Source organism: Epinephelus moara, chromosome 21, assembly GCF_006386435.1.
Source record: "Epinephelus moara isolate mb chromosome 21, YSFRI_EMoa_1.0, whole genome shotgun sequence".
In the NCBI taxonomy this organism is placed as follows: domain Eukaryota; kingdom Metazoa; phylum Chordata; class Actinopteri; order Perciformes; family Serranidae; genus Epinephelus; species Epinephelus moara.
Genome location: NC_065526.1, coordinates 4,109,659 through 4,133,871, shown reverse-complemented (window position 1 = coordinate 4,133,871; position 24,213 = coordinate 4,109,659). Strand labels below are relative to the sequence as shown.

The 24,213-nt window shown below is 45.1% G+C and overlaps 2 protein-coding genes across 2 annotated transcripts in view; one reads left to right on the top strand and one right to left on the bottom strand.

Moving 5' to 3' along the window:
• adcy8 (adenylate cyclase 8 (brain)) overlaps positions 1-3,408 on the bottom strand; it is a 153,938-nt gene extending 150,530 nt beyond the window's left edge. The window contains exon 1 of the mRNA XM_050074478.1: positions 1,282-3,408. Coding sequence (XP_049930435.1) covers positions 1,282-2,187 — 906 coding nt within the window. The 5' untranslated portion in view covers positions 2,188-3,408. The remainder of the gene's footprint in view (positions 1-1,281) is intronic.
• The window catches only part of efr3a (EFR3 homolog A (S. cerevisiae)), a 592,036-nt gene that overhangs the window by 224,495 nt on the left and 343,328 nt on the right, over positions 1-24,213 (top strand). The gene's annotated exons all lie outside the window — the stretch shown is intronic.

The window sequence follows — 24,213 nt, the reverse complement described above, 5'->3', positions numbered from 1 at the left end:
ACCCAAGCAGTGTTCCTTCACACAGCTGAGAGCTTCAGCTAACACCAACATCTCATCAGCACTCTGCAGACATGTGTCAACAAGTTTGGAGGAGTCGACACAAACAGAATAGTAAAGAGATGGAGGAGGGCGGGATGGAGGAAGAAGAGGAGATGGAAGATGAGGAGGGGATCGGTAGGAGAGAAAACGATTGTGAGTGGAGGAAGATGAGAAAAACAAAAAGGAGAAGAGGGTGGAAGACATTGAGATAACGAGCAGGACGGAAAGGAGAAGAAGAGGAAGATGGGAGGAAGATGGAGTGTGGACAACAGGAGGAAAAGAGGGGAGGATTAGTGGGAAGAAAAAGGGAGATGAGGAAGAAGAGGTCAAGAAAGTAGAGGAAGAGGAGGAGAGGAGGGAAAATTAGGTAGGCAAGGAGAGGAGGCTAAGGGAGCAACAAAGGGGTGATAGAGGAGGGGGAAGATGGCAAAGAGGGGGATTAGGAGGAGATGAGGGTGGAAGAAGAGATGATCAGTGATGAAGACTAGGAAGAGGGGAGAGTATAAGGTGGACAAAGGGAGCAGAGGAGAGGAGAGATGAGGGAGAGGCAAGGGGAGATAAAAGAGTAGGAGAGGAGGCTAAGGGAGTAACAAAGGGGAGATAGGAAGGGAAGGATGGAAAAGGGGGGGTAAGTGGGGAGGTGGCAGAGAATAAAGGAAGTAGAGAAGGTCAGCAAAGGAGAGGAGGAAGAGGAGGGGGAGTATAGCGGAAGATGGAGATAGAGAAGAAGAGGAGGCAAGGAAAGGAGGCTAAGGGGGTAACGAAGGGGACATAGAGGAGGTGGTAGAGGATGAAGAAAGAAGAGGGGAAGGTCAATAGGAAGAGGAGAGGGGAGGGGAGGGTATTGTGGGAGATGGAGAAACGGGAAAGGGAGGAAAACATAGGAGGCAAGGAGAGGAGGTAAAGGGGGAACGAGGGGAGAGGAAGAAAGGAGAGAAAATTGGGAGGCAAGGAGAGGAGGCGAAGGGGGGAACGAGAGGAGACAGAGGAGGGGAAAGATGGCAAACAGGATAATCAGGAGGAGGTGGTAGAAGATGAAGGAAGAGGAGAAAGTCAATAAAGGAGATGAGGAAGGGGGGGCATTGAGGAAGACTGGAAATGAGATAAAGAGAAGGAGAGGGGGATTAGGGAAGGATGCATGGAGGAAGAAAAGTAAAGAAAGAGGGCAATGAAGGAGACGAGGAGGAGGATGGGTGGAGGAGAGGAAGGGGAGAAGATGGAGGAGGACAGGTGAGCGCTTACCTGGTTGGTAGAGAGCTGTGCATTCTGGGAGATGAGCAGCTGGACCAGGATGTGGAGCCCCGAGGTGAACAGGCCGGCCAGGATGGCCCAGGTGAGCGGCAGCGGCAGCATGCTGTAGGTGGCGAACAGGGTGAAGAGCACGTACCCCACCCCGTCACCCAGCAGCCCGTAGCCCAGCCCGGCCGCCAGGATCTGCGTGGCCATGGCCACCCAGGTGACCACGCCGCTGTACTGCAGGTAGCTGTGCGACGTGGTGTCCTTCCGCACCACCACTAAGGCACAAATGACGACTTCGATGCCCGTGAAGAAGCCCAGGAGGGTCCCTTTGATCGGGTCCATCGGGGAGGAGGCCAGGGTGAGGTGCAGCACCAGCAGGGTGAGCTTGGTCACCACGTCCAGGATGTTCATCACCACCACAGATTTGCGCCTCTGGCCCAGAAAGTAACGCTGGTAGAGCCGCTCCAAGTCGCGGGACTTGAAGGCGTTCCGCAGCGTGGGGAAGATGACGCCCCGGTACGTGTAGCCCCAGTTCAGGAAGAAGTCGGAGTTGCTCGGCGCGCAGTCGATCTGCAGGAAGCCCAAGTCACTGCTGGCGCGCTCCGGGAACACCTTGGTCCCGCCGTTGTTGTGCCGGTCTCCCACCGACGTCCGCCCCGCCGACTGCTTCCGCGCGTCCTGGCTCGGGTCGAAGGGCTCGTCCGGCCCGATGCCCTTCACCCCTCCGCCTCCCCCGCCCTGCTCGTGGATGAACCGCTGCTCGGTGATGTGCCGCACCGCGTCCTGCCACAGCAGCCGTTTGGGTCGCGCGCTGCCGCTGCTGTTGCTGTTGTTGCTGCTGCTCGGGGTCTTGTTGATGGTGTACAGCTCCTCGCTCGCGCTGGAGCACCGGACCTCGGACAGCTCCATCACTGCTGCCGCTTGTTGCCGCTGATGTTGTTGTTGTTGTTGTTGTTTTCTCCTCCTTATCGGTTGTGTCGGTTAGAATGATCCCTTCCTTCCCGGTTGTGAGTTAGCTCAGCGATTTTGGGGAGACGATGTCCTCTCGTGCGCATCGAACCGGGGGTGCGTGCTTCTTTCTCGGGCTGCGGCGAGCACGGCACGGGGTAAAGCGCGGTTGGAGGTCATCGTCACGCGAAGAAAAGCAAATAAATCCGACTCGAGTAGAAAAGCATCTCCCGGATTAACCGCGTATCATCATCACCATCATCATCATCATCATGCACCGTGTCTCCGTGCTGAAGGCTAAAAATCACCGGGCTTTGTGTCCAAGCGGCAGCTCGAGCCACCGTGCGCCGACTGTCCGCACCATCAGGGTGCCGCGGCGCCACGGAAAGCCTGGATCCGTCAAAAACACTGCGCGAGGCTCGGTGTGCACGCGATGTCAGGCAGCTGCTTTCGGGAAAATGTGCTCTTTCAAATTTAACCCAAAAATGGCTCGCGCGTCTGGCACAGCTGGGTCCGCTCACTTTGCCATCCTTTCCCTATTTGCGCGTGCAGCTGCAGAGCCAAAAAATAAAGCACATATCACGTTAATTCCCGTTTTCTGTACCGTTCATCAAGGATGCCACAGAAAGACAAATCCGGTGAGGTCAGCAGCCCAAAGAAAGAAGAATCCGGTCACAGCCTCCGTGTCTCTAAACGCGGTCAGGAGCCAGAGGAAGATCAAAAATCATCAACTTGTTGTTGCTCGAGAGGCTCGCAGACAGGATCAGAGGAGAGTGCGCGAGCTCCGCAGCGCGGATCAACCCTCCTTGTGCCTCTCCATCGACACGAGGGGCTCGCGCTTGAATGCAACACCTGGCTGTGGAGGAGGAGGAGGGGGGGTGGAGGCGGTGGGGGGGAGCGGTGCCAAGACACAATCCTACTCTCTCTCTGAGGAGGCAAAGCAGCTCGTGTCCGTGGAAAGTGTCCAAAAGACAATGTCCTATGTGTCCCCGTGCTGCGCGCGAGGATGACAACGGAGGCTCATCCTCCTTCTCCTCCTCCAGTTCCTCTTCCTCCGGTGAGCCGTCTCTCCGCGCGAGTCCTCCCGGTTTTTCCCCCTCTTCTTTTCCTTCTTCGTCTCCTCCTCCTCGCTGTTTCAAAGGGCGTGCAGCAGCAGCAGCAGCAGCAGCCGCGTGGAGTTGATGTGCAGAGAGCGCGAGGCTGGTCAGTGAGAGGCACGGCGGAGCGAGCGAGTCAGCTGGGCTCCGGTTTGACGTCACAGTCACCTCTGTATGTGTGTGTGTATGCGTGTGCTTCCTCCCTCTGCTCGTCTTAACCGTCTTTCTCATCCCACGCTCTTCTCCTCCTTCATCCCCTTTTCTTCATCCTTCATCCCTCCTCCTCCTCTCTGTTCCTTACTCTCCTCTCTTTCATCCCTCTGTCACCAGATATTTCTCCCTTTCGCCCCTTCACTAAATATTACACCTCCCTCCTCTGGCTTTTCTTTTGCACAGTTCAATCCAGTGAAACTTACACCTCCCTCCTCTGGCTTTTCTTTTGCACAGTTCAATCCAGTGAAACTTGACTTTAGCACAAAGCTAAACAGCTAATTAGAACAGGTGTGTATACACCTGGTCTAATTTCCTTGATTAGGTTTCAGCACCTCAGGTCCGAACTCTCAATGCTGCAGCACAGGGGCGTAAATATAGAAGGTGCAGGCGGAGCTGTTGCGCTGGGGCCCCTGGGGTGGAGGGGCCCAATTGCAACCTGGAAATAGATCTGTATTCAAAGAAGAACTCTTATTAAATCAAAATTTGTGCGATTTTCTATATGTGCCCTCAAAAAGAAAAACACATCCTCACTGTGACCTCGTCACATGTCCACGTTTGGTCATTGACTTTCCACGTCCACATACGACGTCCAAGGTACCCTGGGTGTGTTGGTTGTTGACGTTTTCAGAATACACTTCTGTTTTCACAGGAAATGTACAGTTTGCATACAGTCTCTTTCAAAATAAAAGCACTACATCAGTGCTAATTGACATTTATTTCCTTCATCACCTAACTGTTAAGTTTAGAAAAAAAGAACAGGGTTTGGATTTACAATCTTATGGGATGCGAACATGGCTCTCCCGGGTGAAAATGGTTTGTTGGACCCATCCACGACCCCTCCTGCCCGCCCTACTTGGACTTTCACCACCTCAACTGCTGTTTTTGTCCCGCCACGTTTCCCCTTGATGCTGCCGAGCGCTGCTAAACTATAAAGGCGACCAGCTGCCGACATTAAAGGACGCCTTTTTTTGTTGGTTTCTTACACAGCAGGTCACTGCCCAAGCACTGGATTTCAACGACTTTGGAGTGAGACCGGGTTGATCTCCATCATAGTTGTCTGTTTTTGTAAAATAGAATTAATCTATAACAAAAGTATATGCTTATTGTACATAAACTATTAAAAAAAAGTATAATCTGACTATATAAAACTGTTTAGTTAAACTAATAATTTCCTATTTTCTTTTGTAGTTTTTGACATATACAGATATGTTATGATAGTTGCTGGGTAATATTTATGTTGATGTCTGGTTAATCATGACACAAGATGATATGATTTATAGCAGCTAGTTCAGATGCAAAATCTTTCAAGACTGACGAGCTGGGCTCATCTGGGGACAACGCAACCAGCCAGTTTAGAAAATGAGATGGTCCATCTCAAGGGGTATATCCTTTAATAAATTCAACCCAATCAATTCAGTTCTGTCGGAACCGAACCTCCTTGGTCGGAACATATGGTGGAGACTCGCGTGGCTTTGGTGAAGCCTTAATTCTCTTTACTTTTACATTGTCTATGGCAGTTCTTATCACTACGGATGCAATTTTTTTATTTAATTGCTGATGTGTTACCGAATGCACCACGGCGTCACGTGACTATCTGGTGCTCACAACGCAACGTGTTCGCTAGTGTGCTGGCTGGAGAGTGACGTCAGCCAGTGGTTTTGCATATTACCCAGAGGGCGTTTCGGGCCGTGTTGAAGGCTACTTAAAATAGCCATTTTATTGTATTTTTGTTGTAGTTTAGCCTATTTTATTGTTGTGGTTGGGGCTGGGCTAGTTTTGTGTGCAACCATAACCAAGAGTGTCATATCGTTTAGTGACTTCCCTCAATAGCGAGAATTGGAGGGTCAACTTCATAGCTGTTTACATGCGAAAACATTGGTATCTATAATGCGGTGCTGAGCTGTGCCTGTATGATATAAGGTAGTTACGTCAGACTATCTGGTAGAATCTCTGATTGAGGTATCCATTTTAATTATCATTAAAAACATGGCACAAATATGGTCGGATTACTGGGAGGTCGGACTAATGGATCTCAAATAATAATTTAATAATAAATAATTTCTATATTAATATCGGTGCTCATTTAAGATACCTTCATCAGTTACCAGAGGCCACTGTCTAACATCATCAATCCAGCTATTCATTACGCTGTCATTGTAGAGAGTCAGTTCACAATGACAGCATAATGAATTGATGTCTGACACATGTCACCACAGCAATGGCGCCGCCGCAAGATGGCAGCATACACAAATCACTCGCCGAATTCGTCTATAGGGTGGTCGGACTGACGCCACACATTCGGCTCATCTGCAGGTGGATGTGACATAAAAGCAGCAGTATAACACACCCTGCTTGCATGATCTCTATTTACGCCCCTGGCCAGTGACCACATCTATAGTGCACTGGGGCCCATCGTAACTACCTTATGCTACTGCTTCAGCATGAGCAGAATTTTAGACCAGTTCCAATCATCTTACAGCCTGTGGGCCAAATGTGGCCCACAATAGGGCGGCCCCTCAGCCATTTTCAATTCACAATGAAAATAAATTGATTCATACTCAGTTTGAACCTCATCCAAATATGGTCCGTTGTGGCTCCAAAAATCCAAGATGGCAACGGCCAAAATGTCAAACTAGAGACCTTATAATGGGAGTCCAAAAACCACTGTGCGTCGCCATGGTAGCTACACCCATTATTTTACACAGTCTGTAGCTGTACCCGAGGATGTGTTTCTTTGTGGAGATTTAAATGTTTTTGCAGAGAATTTTTTTGTTTTGAAATGTAAATTGTCTGGAGTGTTACTGAAACCTACTGGTCAAAGAGTGTATTGGGCTGAATGGACAGCGTGCAGTGTTCACATGATCATTAAAGGAAATTGTATGCGGCCAGGAGCTACTGACCGTAGCCTGACACAGATAAAAAGAGAGGCTTGTCGGTAAGGATTAATAAAGGGACATCAAAGGACTGTAACAACTTCGTAATTCCTGCTCAGGAGGTGCACATGGTATGTGATTGTAATTTTATTTTCTACTAACATTTTGTTTGTGTTTGTATTATTACTTTATCTTCGTTTGTCTGGTGTTTGCTGGTGAAAATAAGATTTTGTTGTGGCAAAGAATAAATACTGGTCAAATATGAGTTAAGTGTAGCAGAAGAAAACTTTGGGAGCAGTTTTACAGTCTATGGTTGTGTGTATTTTGGCCTTCACTGGGAGGAGAATGGGCAGCAGCTTATAGACCGTGTCTGTAGCAACTTGAATTCAGCTTGCACAAATGCCGGGGGTGGGGTTTGATCCTGGACTGCCCTGACTTCCATTGTGTTCTGTTCCATTCTCTTGATACACAGTGACACAGGTTAGACCCTGAACAACCCCAGCGCAGGTTAACCCTGTGTGTGTGAGCGTGCAACAGCCCAAGAATAAGTATTTGCGAAGGGCCAATCAGATTCATGTGACACTGCTGCTCAGCACTTCAACACAGGGTAATAGGGAGTGCTCAGTTCTAAGTTCGGGCCCAAAGAACTATTGTTCTCTTAGTGTTTATTGGTTCCAGTCGCAGTAGTTTAGAAAAACTTTCCTCCCATCAGTTGACTTTGAATGCAGCTCACGTTCAGTCTGAACACACCTTGTAATGCGGCATCATTCTGCATCCACACTCATGTATCTGACATTTGTTTTCAGGGCAGTTTGACTTTGGCTGCTGCACTGCGTCTCATTTTTAATGCTGGTAATCTTAATTTTTTTCTGCTGCTCAGTGTAAATCACCCTGGGTAAGAGCATCAATTTACTCAAACTAAAAATGTAAATAATATTCTGGGTGATGCAACCTGATCAAGAATCTAATCTGAGGCTCGCAGGCCCTCGCATGTTAATCACAAACAGCAAACTTCAAATTAATCATGAAAGGGGAGCTCCCCTGAGATGTTTTTACAATCATCCTCCACAGATCTCTACTCACTGTCTAGCCTGGAGGACTCTGGTTAAAGCGAGATTAATTCAGATTAATTCAGAGCATCACCAAAATGCCCAAATTGTAGACAGAAAATTGGAGAAGGAAATGTGCTCGGCAGAAGCTCCATCCTCCCCCACCGTGTGCGAGTGTCTTGTCCCACTTTCCCTTATCCGAGAGAAGCAGGGCCAAGGCCCGTCAGAGCTTGCTGGACTCGGATTAGATCGGGTAAAATTATTCCCTGCTAAACCTTGAGGAGCTGCAAGAGGTCCTTATGAGGAGAAGCAACCCCCACTTTGACTCACGCATGGCTCCGGGCAAGAGGAAAGTTGCCTCATTGCTATTCAGTCTATTTTTATTCTCTTTTCGTCTGCTGCGTCTCCACTGTAGCTGTTTTTCTGCTGATTCCCAGGAAAGGAGAATTACTGAAATCCTTCCCCAAACTGAAGCTCACTGAATGCTACCAGAAAGAGCCAGCCATTATTCAGCATGCCCTTTATTTGTCCTCATAAGTAGGGCGTCCAAACTGATAGGAAAAAATATTGAAATTGTAAAGCTGCATATCCCACATCGCTCCAGTCTGAGCTTCAGGAGGAAAGCTGCTCCAGAAAGACAAGCTGCAAGTCAGAGAAACTCAGCAAATACTAAACACGTCTCCAGTTTCTGTCTGACATTATATAACAAGTAAAATACTCTGTGTAGAATGTAAAAACATTTTCCTGTAAATGAATCCAAAATCTGATTAAAAATGTTTACAGAACAAATGGCTGCCTGTCTTGCCAATCTGCTACATTACTGAGCCCATTGTCTCTGTAAATTGTTGCATATTTTAAGGTAATTAAACTGTCTTTATCCATGATTCTTGACATGCATTGAAAAGTAGTAGCCTTGTGGACTCAACCAGGCAGTTTTACATGATACTATGAAGAAAATCTTATCTTATCAATGCATATTTCACAAGTCTTTAATGCCATGCAGCGTAGTTCAATTTAGGACTGGATGTTACAACCCCTTGATGCACTTACTTGACACCATGAGTGGGAGTAATAGTGCCGACTGGGGGTTTCTGAGTGGGAGCCAAAGGGTTAGATGGATAGAAATGTTGGAAAGAGCAAATGTAGATAGAGAAGTAAGAAGAAACTAAGAGGAGAAACTTTAATCGAACTGGTCAATTGTTGTTGCACATACTTGCGATTGTGAGTGATAGTTGGAGTCGTGCTGGGGAGGAGGGAGTGGGGGATTAGGGAGGCTAAAAGCTTCATTGGGGTCATCAGGTGGGTACCCTGGTGTTTCGATGATAGGCCCACAACACCTCCAGAGGGCTCACCGGCAACACCTAGCCTCGCCGTTGTGCCACCCCCTGCTCTTACATCCCTTGAACCCTGCTGCTGTGCATTTCAGGTCCCAAAGTGGTGTCTCTCCTCTTAATCCATAGCCACCACATTGCCTATCCAGCTGTGTTAGAGAGGGCTTTGATGGCCTGATGTTGGGCTTGGTTTCAAATTCCCATTTCTTTAAGCAGCCTAGTAGTTGACTTACCTACAAAGCCTCTGCAGCCCACTTCAACTGGGCAAACCTTCGCTTTCCAGCTGTGTTGCTCAGCGTCAGCTGCCAGCTCGGCGTACTTAAGGCTCTTGCGCTCATAGGCCTCCTCCACAGCATCCTCCCAGGGCACAGCATAGCAGCTGATTCAGATCGGACAGTAACCTCCAGTCTCGTTCCCCGTCCAGTTGGCTGGTGTCTGATTTTACTGCACAGCACTTGGATTGCTTCGCACCTTCACCGTCAAACCCTCTTGTAATTGTGGGATGGAATGATGAAGGATGTTTGGCATCAATGGATGTCCGTCTGGTCTCTAGGGTAGCTGCTAGACACCTCAGCACCTGATTGTGCCGCCAGGTATAACGACCTTGTGTCAGGCTTGTCTTGCAGACGACCAGCACATAGGGTCTTTGCCATACCATTGGCTGAGGTTCCTCGGAGATGGCAGAACATCGTAATTGGCTCGTATTACAACGCTAGTCTGAGATGCTTCCATGTCCAACAACTCCTTTCAAGAGAAATAAACAACTGTGGACCATTTGGACACCCCTCCAATTACTCTCCTAACACTAACTTAAAAACTCTATAGTTCACTCTGTGGCACAAACAGTGTATGCTCTTCATAGGATGTTATTATTATTATTATTATTATTATCATTATCATCATGTCCACTCTGTATGTGAGATTCTCTCCTGCTGTGGCCTCTGCAGTACATCTCAACATGATTAATGCAAACTTCAACCCACGGCAGTGATTCATGTGCAGACGTCCTTTTATTTATGTATTGAGGTAAAAACATTACATTTTTAGAATACATGTCAGCGACTACAAAACCTTTTTTTTCCTGATGAAAACAGAGATGCAGCTTAATTGTCTGATGATTCTTTCCTAATATAAAGTACTTCTTTAAACATCATGGCCGTGGGAGATTTGCATCATTGACATGCAGCCGACAAATCTGCAGCAACTGTGTAGTCTCGCCACCAGACAATCAGAGATCTCCGCCTTCTGATAGTCTGGGGACACTCCTTTCTAAAGTGTGTTTAACACACCGGCGAAAACGGCCGGCAACAAAGCAACGCCTCTTGCATTTTTGAAAAGCACACGCCCTCCCGGAAATGTGCGCTCCCCCTTTTCTCTGCAAGGACACAAACACACAGAGAGCTTGAAAATGGATGCCGAGAGTTTTAACTCCGTCTTATCAAATGTGTGCTCAGTCCACAAGATTGTGGAAATGAAGGACTTACAGCGACTTGAGCCATTTTGTACCGCTACACGTGTTTCTAGTCATCTAAACACAAAATCAGGGAGAAAGTCATCAGTCTTTAGTTAAGCAAAGTGTCTAAAGACTGACTTGTGAGTCTAGCAACTGTGTGATGTCATCATGTCAATATGGACCAAAATCTCTGAGGAATGTTTCCAGCACCTTGTTGAATCTATGACACAGAGAATTAAGGCCATTCTGAAGGCAAAAGGGCTCCAACCTGGTACTAGCAAGGTGTACCTAATAAAGTGGTCTGTGAGTGTATAAAGCTCAGTCTAATGTGCACAACAATTGTTATATACAGGCGATTTTACACTAAAGAAAATCTACAGTAATTAAACTGTTGATCCTACACACTGGACCTTTAACAGCCATTTTTACATTTCAAAAGTTTGGTGACACACTGGACATTTTTCATAGGATTTATTTGGCTTAACTCATAAGTTATGAGCTTTTGTTTTCCCTGAATCTTTACAAAACAGTTAAGCAGATTGCTTTGTGCTAATTCGTCATACTAAGTTATGAAAATCAGGTGCTGATTTAAATGTAATATGAATCCATTTAGAGTGAAAACCTTCATTTACTTTCCCCCAGTCCCATTACAGGCCGCATACATTATCTGAAGTGCATCAGTCTGCTCGGCCCCTCGGCCATCAAAATGTCGCAGTCCCATCAGAAATTAAGCTGTTTGCCATTTCGCCCGGACCTGCTCATTCAAGGGTGTCAGCACCCTGACAGCTCTGCGGGGTCGCCCATGACAGGTCATCAATTCTACTGTGCCGTAATTTGAGGTTTCAATGACGAGATGACAGGAAATGAGGGACGGCTCGCCCTTCGCTCATATGCACAGAGCTTAACGACAGAGAGCGAGCATGCGCGCGCAGCAGGGACGGATGTGTCCTTTCCCCGAGCTGCCACCTGACTGTGTGTCAAGGCTGCAGTCCCTGCACGGGCCGTGCCCTGCAGCTAGCTGCAAAGCCAAAATAGGTCTTACCTTGAATAATGGAGCGAGACATGGGAGGGTTTTTAGCTCTGCAGGAGCTTTTATTCTCATCATTTGTCCCCGCTGGAGGTTGCAACCTGCCAGGGACAGGATGTTGCTTCTACTTTACTTTGTTTCTTGCTTGTTGAGGTTTTCACACGTTAGTCTAACAGCTTTGTCTTTGAATCATGCAAAGGCCCACAGCAGACACATTTCTCATCTAATAAAGACTCAGGACAGCCATAGCTGCGAGTCAAGATTTGCAAAGATTTATAGTGTTGGAAGGAGAACTCAATAATACGTACATTTAAAAAACGTGACTGAAATGGAATGACTCTCTGTCTGTCCTTTGATTTTCTCAATGATCGTTCATCCCATTGACTTCACCCTTGGTGAGTGATTCACTGAGGACCTAAGGAAGTGCAATGTCAAGTACGAGTTCTTGAGTTCTATGAGACATAAATGTTAGTAGTGTGTTATGTACACACTGTGTGGTGTATAGCAGAATCCTGCACCTGTCAGATGCCCATAGACACCTGCAGGGTCACCAGCAAAGAAATAGTGTAACTGGTAAAGGACCTCTTAAGAACGTAACGGCATTCATGGAGCGCTTATTTGTGAATATCATATGAACCATTGTGTGTGCATTTTCATTGGGTATTGTACGCTCCCTGTTGCTTGCTACAGAACATTCAAGAGCAGATGAAAAAGAGAAAGAGACCAGACATCAGTGATGAAACTTTTGAAATGAACACACTTGTTCCCAGTTGCAGAGTTTACTTTGGAAATATTTGATATTTAAATTTGAAAATGTGACTCGTCAATGTAACCATTAACTTCAGCTGTCAAATAAATGAAGGGTATTAAAAAGTATTTCCCTCCGAAAGGAAGGACACACTCACTGGCAGTAAAGAGTCACTCACTACGTTGAAACTAAAGGTGCTTTCACACCTGCCTTGTTTGGTTCAGTTCAATCAAACCCAACTGTGCACTGTCAAATATAAACAACGATAACAAAAAGTTTAATGTCCAGAACGCCTCTAAGATCAGCGGGTGCTGTGAGGGAGAGTGGTATTTCTGTTTTAGTGGACGACTTCGTGTGAAGCTGTGAATCGGAAGCAGCAGAGAGACAGACTGTGGTGATGATGTCATCCGGAGCAGCTCCACAGACGGGGGATAAAGAACAACTGCTCTGAGATCAGCCGGGATGATTCACTACTGGAGGCCCTGCATTCAAATCAAACTCATTATGATGTGAGACATCCAACAAAAACTCAATGAGTCAGGCACTAATCAATCAGTTTATCATTATTGTACGAATAAAACGTCCTCTGAGGACACTGTGAAGTGTCGATGCTCTGAGACTGTCAAGGGACTTTGCCCTTCAAAATCACTGTTTCATTTTTTTCCTTGACAAACAGTAGCCTACACAGGAACACACACACACACACACACACACACACGAGTCATTCCTAAACAAACTGACTTTGGAGGGCTGAATCTGACCATCAGCTTTCCTTCCTCTTAAAACAATCCAACATCACCTTAAACACCTAATTATTTAAGTGTTACTTCTCTCAGTCACTGTTTATGTGCAGATCTCCTCACAGAGTATTATGGTCTGTATGTCTCCAGTACGAGTGTCCTCAGAGGAACTCAAACCTCTGACCCTGCTGCAGTTCTGAATCTTTTCCTGTCCATCATCTGCAGAAACATTTTCTTTTCCTCTCTTCAGACTGCAGCCGCCTGCTGTGAAGGTCATTTACCACTTCATTTGTCAAACCGCTTCAGCTACCTATGTTTTTTCATACTTCACCACTTACAATTTCCCTCCCTGCATAATGATTTATTCCATGTTACTTATTTGTCTTTGTTCAAACGGTGCTGTTGTTTGCGTAGCTTGAGTAATAACCTTATTAATGCTTCTGGCAGGCTGGTTTCTGGTCCATTTCCCCCACAGAAGACGAGGTCTCAGAGGGTTTCCTCTACAGCAAGTTGTGAGTCTGAGTCTTAATGTGTTTCAGAGTGAAAAACTGTCAGATGATTATATTATTTTGGGCATAAGTATGTTTCTCAGAGTGGATGTGGAACACTGTGTTCCTTGCCTGAAAGTCAGCATGAGTTTCTTTTAAACATGTCTTTTTTTCTCACCATAACCAAGTACTTTTAGTGTGCTTTCACACCTGCCCTGTTTGTTTCGCTTCAATCAAACTCATTTGCCCCCTCAGTGCGGTTCGTTTCGGCAGGTGTGAACACAGCAATCGCACCTGAGTACGCACTAAAACAACCAGACTGAGATCTTCTTGAAGAGGTGGTCTCAGTCTGGTTCCAAAGGAACTCTGGTGCGGTTGGTTTGTGGTGAGAAGGTGTTCCGACCTGGATCTGAAGCAACTGCAGTCACATGACACATTGTTTGGGTTAAACATGAGCATGTTACAGTCCTGGAGGATTATTAATGTGCACCTCCTCCTGTACTGCCTTAATATGCACATTCAGCACATCCAATGCATCAAAACATTGTTTTCTAGTTGGAGCCGCGCCTCGTTTTCAAACTGTATGGTTTGACTAAAATGAACAATGACAGCAATATAGTCCACGATGAGCAGCGCTAAAATCAACCTGCGTAGTTGTCCCTCCATTGTGACATTAGAAAGTGTCACATTTATCTTGCAAGTGTACTCTTCTTCAACGTTTGCTTTACTTCCTGGATTTTTCCCACATGGAAATTCTGACCAATCAAGAGCAGCTTTCTCACACAAGGCATTTGATCTGGTCCTCTTGTAAATGCTGCCGTGAGGACACGAACCACCTCTAGGCAATTATACAACTTTGTGACAACATGAGTCCCTGATTCAGACCAAAGGAGACCACTCTCGGTCTGAAAGCAGCCTCAAATACCTACATTTAAAGGCCCTGAAAACATATTTTCTCAATGAGTTGCTCATGAAGTGATGGATACAACATTAACACACTATTTTCATCCAGAGCTACACACTTTTGGTTATTTAATATAAATCTCTGTTTTCTTCTTTCACTAATTTGAAGTGGAAATAATTTGAGTTCATTTGCATCCATCCAAAACGCACAACTCTGGAGACAATCTGGGTAAAATAACACAGTCTTTACTGGTCTAAAGCTAGGTACTGTTTTCAGAAGGACTATCAGTGGAGGCAAATAAATCCAAGAGTCGATCAACAGGCTAAATCCAAAAAACCAAGAAAAGGACACTAGGAAACAAAAGACTGTCTCACTGACATCAAAACCTGGATGAACCAAAACTTCCTAAAACTCAACAGCAATAAAATGGAAATTATCATCTTTGGCCCAAAATCCATCCTCCCCACCTCCCAGGATTTCTCACTCTGCATCGATGGTCACTCTGTCACTCCCTCCCCCCTGGTCAGAAACCTCGGCATCATCATGGACCCCACACTCTCCTTCAAGTCACACATCAACCACATCACCAAAACATCTTTCTTCCACCTCCACAACATTGCACGCCTTCGCCCCACTCTCTCCTCCTCTGCCGCCGAAACACTCATCCACGCCTTCATCACCTCCAGACTCGACTATTGTATGGCCTCCCCACCACTGTTCTTCAAAAACTGCAGTATGTTCAAAACTCAGCTGCCCGACTGCTCACTCACTCCCCCTCCAGAGAACACATCACTCCCATCCTCCGTCAACTTCACTGGCTTCCCATAAAACAACGCATCAATTTCAAGATCCTCCTCACCACCTACAAAGCCCTAAACAACCTTGCACCCTCATACCTGACCATTCTCCTCCATCGCCATTCTCCCACTCGCTGCCGCTCCTCCGATGCCAACCTTCTCACCCCCATCACCAAGACCAAGTACCGCACCCTGGGGGACAGAGCATTCGCCATCGCCGCCCCTACCCTCTGGAACTCCCTGCCCCTGGCCATCTGGAACTCTGACACACTCCCCTCATTCAAGAGTCAGCTTAATTCCAATCTCTTCAGGATCACCTACAGCATCTGAAAACCCTCCCCCCTTCATCCTCCACCTGCTCTCTCTCTTAATATGTGGTCCCTTTGTAGTGTAGTGTATAGTGTTGTTTATTTGCCTTTTGTTTGAGTGTTTTGTTTGAGTGCCTGTTCCTGTGCGTATTCTTTTGTAAAGCGTCTTTGAGTATCTAGAAAAGCGCTATATAAAACCAATTTATTATTATTATTACTAGACACACAAGGAGCTAAGAAGAACTGGCACTGAGAGAAAACAAGACACACTAAATGCTGTGGTGAGGGGAAGGATAACGAGACACAGGTGAGGCTGATCAGGGCGGGACAGACAATCAGCCACAGGTGAAGTCATCAGAAGGGAGGGAAAACACACAGGGGCAGGAAGTGAAGTGATCTGACACAGGAGGAGATGTGAGTTTCAAAGTAAAACAGGAAACAACATGAATTAATAAAATAGAAGACAGAAACTAAGAAACTTGAGCTGTGACACCAATCAGTTTGATGCCAGTTGGTCAGGTGTTTAGTGTCAGTTAAATTACAGCCACACAGCAGAGTTTTTGAGTGATGAACTAGAAGAAACCACTGAGTCAGCAGACCGTAACGGAGCAGGGAGAGCATCCCAAAATTTAGGTGCTACACCGCAAAGGCTCGATCACCACGTGTCACGAGCCAGTGAGGAGATTTTAGTATAGGGGTTACATGATACTGTCTATTTGATCTAGTTAGTAATCTTGCAGCAGCATTCTGGATTGCTTGGAGTCGATCATCAGTAGATATACTCAGTGAGGAGGAAACTGCATTACAGGAGTCGTTCCTTTCAGGGTTCCTTAACATTTTCATGGATAAAATTTCAAAACTTTTCCATGTATTTTTTTAAATAATACATTTTTATTTCAAAATCATGTGCTTCACTGTCTCTGTTGCACTTGCCGGCCTGGTTACTGTACCTTTCTACACACGCATGCAGGAGAGTCTCGCTTCCCATAACAAACACTGCCACACTACATATCTTACTGTATAAACTCACTTACTAAACAAACTGTGTGTGTGTGTGTGTGTGTGTGTGTTCCACGTTTTTCTCCTCACTGACTTGGTNTGTACCTTTCTACACACGCATGCAGGAGAGTCTCGCTTCCCATAACAAACACTGCCACACTACATATCTTACTATATAAACTCACTTACTAAACAAACTGTGTCTGTGTGTGTGTGTGTGTTCCACGTTTTTCTCCTCACTGACTTGGTCAATCCATGTGAAATTTGGCACAGTGGTAGAGGGTCATGGGAGGATGCCAATGAAGCAATATTACATCAATTGGCCAAAGGGGGGCGCTATAGCAACCGATTGAAATTCCAAACTTTGAATGGGCATATCTCATGCCCCGTATGTCATAGAGACATGAAACTTTGCACAGAGATGCCTCTCCTCATGAGGAACACATTTGCCTCAAGAACCCATAACTTCCGCTTATATAGATTTTCCGCCATTTTGAATTTTTTGAAAAACACTTCAAATGGATCTCTTCCTAGGAAGTTTGAGCCATCTGCATGAAACTGGGTGAACATAATCTAGGGACCAATATCTAAAGTTCCCTCTTGGCAAAAGTTGGAAAACTTACTAAAACTGAGCTTCTATAAGGCAATGAATATTGCGGAGGGCGTGGCTCATCACATAAAGGTGTATAACATCTCAAGGGTTTCACCCATCACCACGCAACTTTGTAGGCATATGACCACACATAATCTGAGGGGACCCCTCCATTATTGACCCTGACCCTCTGAAAATTACACATAGCAAAACCTCAAATGTCTCTGCTACTGAAAAGTTGCAACAACATGGAGTCATGGCAGGAAGAAGGAAAGGGACCGTGTCGTTTTTCTACAGTGTTTATACAATGTAGACTGTGTTCAGAATCAATAATGGAATCGATAAAGAACTGAACTGATTAGCAGAATCAAGACAAGGCATTGGTATCAATAAAGTCTTACTGATATCCCCCCATTTTTTTTGTAAAGAAATTGGAATTGAAACTCAGAACTCCTGTTAGAGGTGTTCCAGGCACGTCCCACTGGTAGGAGGCCCCGGGGCCGACCCAGAACACGCTGGAGGAATTACATATCTGACATGGGAACACCTCAGTGTCCCCCAGGAGGAGCTGGAAAGTGTTGCTGGGGAGAGGGATATCTGAGGTGCTTTGCTTGGCCTGCTGCCCCCGCGACCTGGCCCTGGATAAGCGGATGAAAACGGATGGATGGATATTTAAGGGCAGGTCGTTTAAATGCAGAGTGTCAGTCTATGCATCTCTCACTCCTCCACAGCTCCTACCTCTTGTCCAAATATGGTCACTTTTGTCTACAAAAATAAGACAAGGTGGCACTCCACAAATCAATGGGTGACATCGAGTAGCTTCGTGCATTATTTTATGTAGTCTATGCTTTAACCAGATCTGAACCACAGAGGTGGCCGACCAGGTTACATTTTCCTTTCCATAGCTGTTAATTCTTCACTTTTACACGGCTTCAATGTGAATAAAGAGATTTGAAAATCAGCTTTTCTAAACCTCTCCAGCTCATGTACTGTGATTGTACTGGCCCGCTGCCATGTGTTAATGTACGACTGAAGGAGGGAGTAGGTGGAAAAAGAGTGTAAAAGCTCAGTCACCCCTCTCTAGTTAAATAAAGGTTAATAATTACACAGATAAATGCTCCTCCGGTGCTCTGGACCCTGCAGGGTTAAACTCTGAGGCTCTGCAACAAAACAGACTTTTATTAAGGCAAATAATGGAGCGTGTGGAGGCTCAGTCTGGCAGAGGAACTGCAGACTTCATTCCCTGTAGGATCACTGCTCATCAGTGGATGGAACAAAGAGAAGCAGCCAAAGAATAGAGGTCTTGTTTAATTTTGCTTCTGTTCTGTGCTGACTGACTTTGAATGTGGGTCACAAATGATCCAAGAGTAAGACTCCCTCTTTCCCCGACAAGGAAATTTAGACTGTACACAAAAAATACTGCAGATGAAGAACACAGTGACTCGGACCTCAGCTCATCGGATCAGACAGAGGATCAACAGATTGATGGATTGCAAAGACGCTGAATTGAATTTCTAATGTTGTTATCCTGCCTCCAGACCTCTGAAACAGCCGAGCTGATCAGAGGCCTTTTGGGTTGGACTGAACACCAGGGATGTTTGTAGCATTAGATGTAAAATGAGAGTAGTTTTGTGACGCTTTAGTCTGCAACTATTGTTTTATTTTATGGGGTGCATAAAGAGTTATAGTCACACACTCCAATTATCAGCCAAGACAAACACCTTCAAAGTAAAACAAGCAGCAAAAAGACAGTGAACACAACCCTTTTTACAGCACAGAGAAAATGCACTAACATAAGGACAGAGGTACAGTTTAGGTTCATAGTTCAACAAACTACTCAACTACTTTGAAAAAGAAATATACATCACTCCAAAGGGGTTTCTGCTGTTCATTGTCTGGCAACAGGCAAAAAACAAACAAAGAGTAACTTCTGTAAAACAGGGTCAACTATACTGCAGTAATATGTGTGACAAGTTGAATGCACATTTGTAATGTTGAGTATTATAATTCCACAAAATTTGGTTCAGTTGTTATAACCTGACATGCTTAGGCCTCTGTACACAGTATGTGGAACGTTTGATAACCAGTTTTTGTACCCCTATGTTCCCCTTTGGGGGTACCCCACCTATAAAGAGGTGTCTCCCGCCTTGCATTTCCTCTTTTGTTGAGAGGAGAGGTAAGCCACATTGCTCTCATGGTAATTTCAGTGTTTAGTGCAGTTAAGCTGTTTATAAGTTAATTCTATGCTAACACAATTGTGTGTCACTTAGTTTGTGTAGGGGTTGGAGTTTGTGTGATTGTGTATGATGGAGGATTTTGTTTTGTGTTTTGTTTTTACCACCTCTTGTCAGAAATAAACAGAGATCGCCTCCAAAGATGTCTACGGTCTGGGCCTCTTCATATCTACGCAACGCAGACATCACTAAAGTCTGCCGGTTACATCTGCACCATGACAAATATCAGGAAATTAGTCTGAAAAAAGTCTGGGATTCATAAGCACTCAGTGTTACGATACGCCATATGTCAAACACCATAGAAGAACGTTCTGCACATCACAGTGATTTGTTTTCCTCTTGGCGCTAGAGATAAAAACAATGATAAACTACATTTTAACATTATGTAGCATAGTTAGCTGCTATGCACTTACTAATATTTGGCACAGCAACGTCTTTGTGCACCGAAGTAGCGGTGATGTTGATGCAGCAGTGCTAAGTTTATCGTAAGCTCGTAAGTAGTCCCAAAAGTGCTAACAAAACGTAAACAACCCGGCATATATACGCCATTGTTGTTGTGGTAACCGGGCGCCTAATGGTCATGCACGAACTGGGCTGCAACGTCATCGTTTTCCAAAATCTCCATCTATCCTGTTTACAGGTCTCCATAGAAACGGATATTTTTAAAAACTTTCACTTTGGAAGCCGTGTTTGAAAATCTCCGTTTTCGTCGAGAAAAACGCCGGTTACGTGTAAATGAAAAGATAAATACCCGTTTTCAGAAATATACGGAACTGTATAAACAGGCCCTAAAACTAGTCGTTCAAAAAGATTTGTTCATTTTTGTCCATCAGTATCAAGTATTCACATCCACTCTTCAACATGTCTTGAGTTGCACTCTTTTTCAGGTATCAGTTTTGTTTGTTTGTTCACTTTATTTAGAATATAAAAGTAACATGCACCAAAAATTTTAATGAGGTGCTGATCACTGGCAGTAGACTTGATTGTAGAAAACAAGTGTTGCACTCTCTGGCTACACATGCATTTCTTTTATTTTGATGACATTTCGGCCTTTGGGCCTTCTTCAACATCAACAAGCACACTGAGACACAGGTACACTGATCTGTTATATGGGCCACACCTCTGTCACACACCTGATGATGATTAGGTGACCATGCTGCACCGTTAGGTTGAGCACATCACAGTCACACAGCTGACAGTGGTCAGATAATCATGCCACAGCATTAGGCTGAGCAAAGAAACAATTGAGGCCTTCAGTAAATAAAAACCTTTAAACCAAACGTTGTCAGGAGCAACAGCCAATCACATGTCATCATCACATTTTTTTCATCATATTCAACAATGTTAAATACAGAAATACTAAACAGATGACTTATAGACAGATAGCAGATAAATGAACATGAACATCATGAACAACTTGTTGTTTTATTTTACTTTTTGATACCAACTTTTCAGGGGCTTTAAATCTAGCACAAGGGTCAGCTGCTCCGTGCCAGCGATAACCAAATGTTCACTATGAGATGAACTGTCAAATGTCAAGGTCACTGTGACCTTGTCTGTCTAATTCTCGTAAATGCAATATCTCAAAAAGGCCTTGAGGGATTTTTTTTTTTTTTGTAAAATAGCTTTTGTAAAAAACTTTTCAATTGATCATTTTTCTTTGGTATTTTTGTCCTACACATATATGCGGTGCTGACTTCTGGGTGATATGTATGTTGGTGTTATCCAGTGTTGAGTCTCTGTTTGATCATGTGATGATAGTATTATGCAGTAGCTTGTTTAAGTGCATAACAAGTAACTATCGTGCCTTTGGGCTCGTTATAATAGTGTGCACTGTTGTAACTCCCTTACGTTAATTACGTAGCTTTACGTTAAGGACATAACGTCATTCGTGGGGTGCTAATTCATAAGATACCATACAAACCGTTTTATGAGAATACATTTCCCTCTGACCTCAGCTCTGTGATGTCGCCCTGTGTGTGATGACAGGATGCAGCTTCCCTGGATGTCGAGCAGGTTTTAACTCAGCTGCAGTTTATCTGACAGATCAGAGGCAGGCTGGGAGGTGAGAGAGGCTGCAGGTGTCTGATCGTCACACACACACTGCTGCCTTCATACTCCTCCAGCCACGCTCACCTGCACTTCACACGTCACCATCGATGAGTCAAACAGCCATCAGCAGGCCGGTGATGTGTTACAAGTGTGAGAAATATGTTGCTGTGACGTCAGGAGTGTTTATGTTGGCAAACTCGAGCTCAGTGGATCTGGCCTGGGTTTTGGAAATCCTACTTTAATGACGTTCTGTTGCACTTTTCCGTGTCTGAGGTTGTTTTTCCCCCAGTTCTGACTCAGGTGGAGGGTTAATCCAGCTCTGCCTCTGGTTCTGGATAATTCTCTGCAGTTTAGTTTAAATGGTCTTTATTGTATATTTTTGGACAGTTAAGTCCTCTGCTGCTCTGTGATTGGCCGACAGCAGCAGCTCCTTTAATTCAAACCTGCTGAGTTGAGATTTTCCAGATCCATCTCGGCCAAAATGCAATCAGATTTAATTAAAGTGGAGAGACCAAATCAAACTTCAGCAAAGCCTTTGTTAAACATCTCGGATCATATACGGATATACGTACAGGAAAAACTGACTCTGTTGAATAAAGCCTCATGACTGACTGAAGCCACTCTGCTGAATGATGTATACTCAGTAGTTTTAATAATATCATCACTGAAAATGTCAAATAAGTTTTGTTACAACGTGGGAAAAGGTCAGCACGTTCCTCCAAAGTCAAGTTGATAAAATTCATTCAAAATAACTAAAATACCTTTAAATAAAACATTTGTATAAAATCATATTTAACAAAATGATATCTACAGTATATCAGCGTGCTGAAAAGGAGGCTCCGATTGTCCAACCTCAGATTCAGGAGGATCAATGCAGATTCTGTCCTGGTTGTGAAACAGTGGACCAGCTCTTTACCCTCGCAGGGCTGCTGGAGGTGTCATGGGCATTTGCCCGTCCAGTCTACATGTGTTTTGTGGAATTGGAGAAGGCTTACGACTAAGTCGTGCAGGGAGTCTTGTGGGGGATACTGCAGGAATATGGGGTACCAGGGTCGCTGCCACAAGCTATCCACATACTCAGCACAAAGTCAAACATGTTCACAGTGAGTGTTGGCCTCCACCAGGGGTGTCTCTTGTCTCAGATTCTGTTTGTCATATTTAAAGACAGGATCTCAAGGTGCAGCGGGGGGAGGAGAGGGGTCGGGTTTGATGACCTCAGAGTTGCACCTCTGCTTTTTGCAGATAATGTGGTTCTTTTGGCTTCATCACACCGTGACCTCCAGCGTGCACTGGGGCGGTTTGTGGTCGAGTGTGAAGTGGTCGGGATGAGAGTCAGCACCTCCAAATATGAGGACATGATTCTCTGACAGAAAACGGTGGATTGCCCCCTCTGGGTTGGGGGAGAGTTACTGCCCCAAGTGAAGGAGTTCAAGTATCTCGGTCACCGCACTGCTGTGGTGAAGAGAGAACTGACCCAAAAGGCAAAGCTTTAGATTTACTAGTCCATCGACATCCCCACCCTCACCTATGGTCATGAGCTCTGGGTAGTAACCGAAGAAAAACGCGACTGCAGATACAAGCAGCCAAAAATGAGTTTCCTTCGTGGTAGTCGTAACAGATACAAGCACTCCTTTATTGATTATTATTCTCATTTGAATGCAGGGCAGTGGGAAAGTCAAACTTAGCACTGAGGCACCTCTTTAAGCTGGTAATTACTCTTGTAATCATGTGATGAGTGATGGTGATGATGTTGATGATGATGATGGTATATTGATGGTTGTTGATTATGACCACTGTTGCTTCAGATCACTGTAAAAACACTGAGTGAAGCAGTTTCATGTTAAGAATCGGTCTTCTTCCATCACTGCTCGTCAGGGAGGAGCTGTTAAATACAGTTGCTGATGCATAATGCTAATGTCCCGATCTACAACCAGTGTTGGTTTGGGTATTCTGGGCTACTGTCGAAACATGTCGGTGCAACATGGCGATCTCCTAAGACGAGGACCTGCTCCCTGTGTAGATACAAATTGCTCATTCTAAGGTAACAAAAACACAACAATTCTTTTTTTCAGGTGATTATACACTAAAGAAAACATGCGTATTATATAATATTTCTGCGAATATATCCCCCTAAATCCTACACACTGGCAACACATTCTCACTCCGACCTCGTCACATATCAACGTTTAGACATGGACTTTCCAAGTCAAGATGCGACGTGCAAGGAACCCTGGGTGTGTTGGTTGTTGACGTTCTTGGATGCCGTGTCAACTTCAGCCTGTTACATGCATTGTCTGTTTTCAAAATACACTTATGTTTTCACAGGAAATGTACAGTTTGATACAGTCTCTTTCAAAATAAACACACTACATCGGTACAACACCGTGAATTGACGTGTTTGTTTTTTCCAACAACAAATACACATGGTTGGGTTTAGGAAAAATAGAACAGGTATTGGCTTTACATTTAAACAGGAGGCAAACACTGGTCTCCCAGGGTAAAGTCGGTGGTTGTTGGTTCCATCCACTACCCCTCCCGCCTGACCTACTCAGACTTCCGCCCCTTTAACTTTCATTGGGTGTGGTTACATGATGGCTTCTCATTCAGAATGAAATAAATCTGAATGAAATCATTCGGAATTAAAGTCTTCCCAGGTAGTTTACATGGAAAATACTCATTCCCAATGAGGGTTTACACAGAGATCAGTTTAATCGCCTGTATTTGGGTCCGCACAAGGTTTGGGGCAGGGAAGGTTTCTGATTGATTTTTTGCCTTTATTGTATAGGACAGAGTGAAAGGGGGTGAGAGAGAGAGCCGGGGGTGACATGCAGAAATGGTTGCAAGCCGGAGTCGAACCTGCGACCACTGCAGTGAGGCATCGCCTCTGTACATGGGGCGCCGGCACTATCCACTACGCTACCGACGCCCCAATTATGTGTTTACGTTTACCGGAAGAAAACACTAGTCTTCGCTCCGGATAACAAGATGCTTGACGACGCCGTTCTTAGTGCCTTTTTCGGGCTTGTTTTGCTTATATTCTTGAAGCAGCAGTACGACAACAACCTTGTTCTGCTAATGCTTC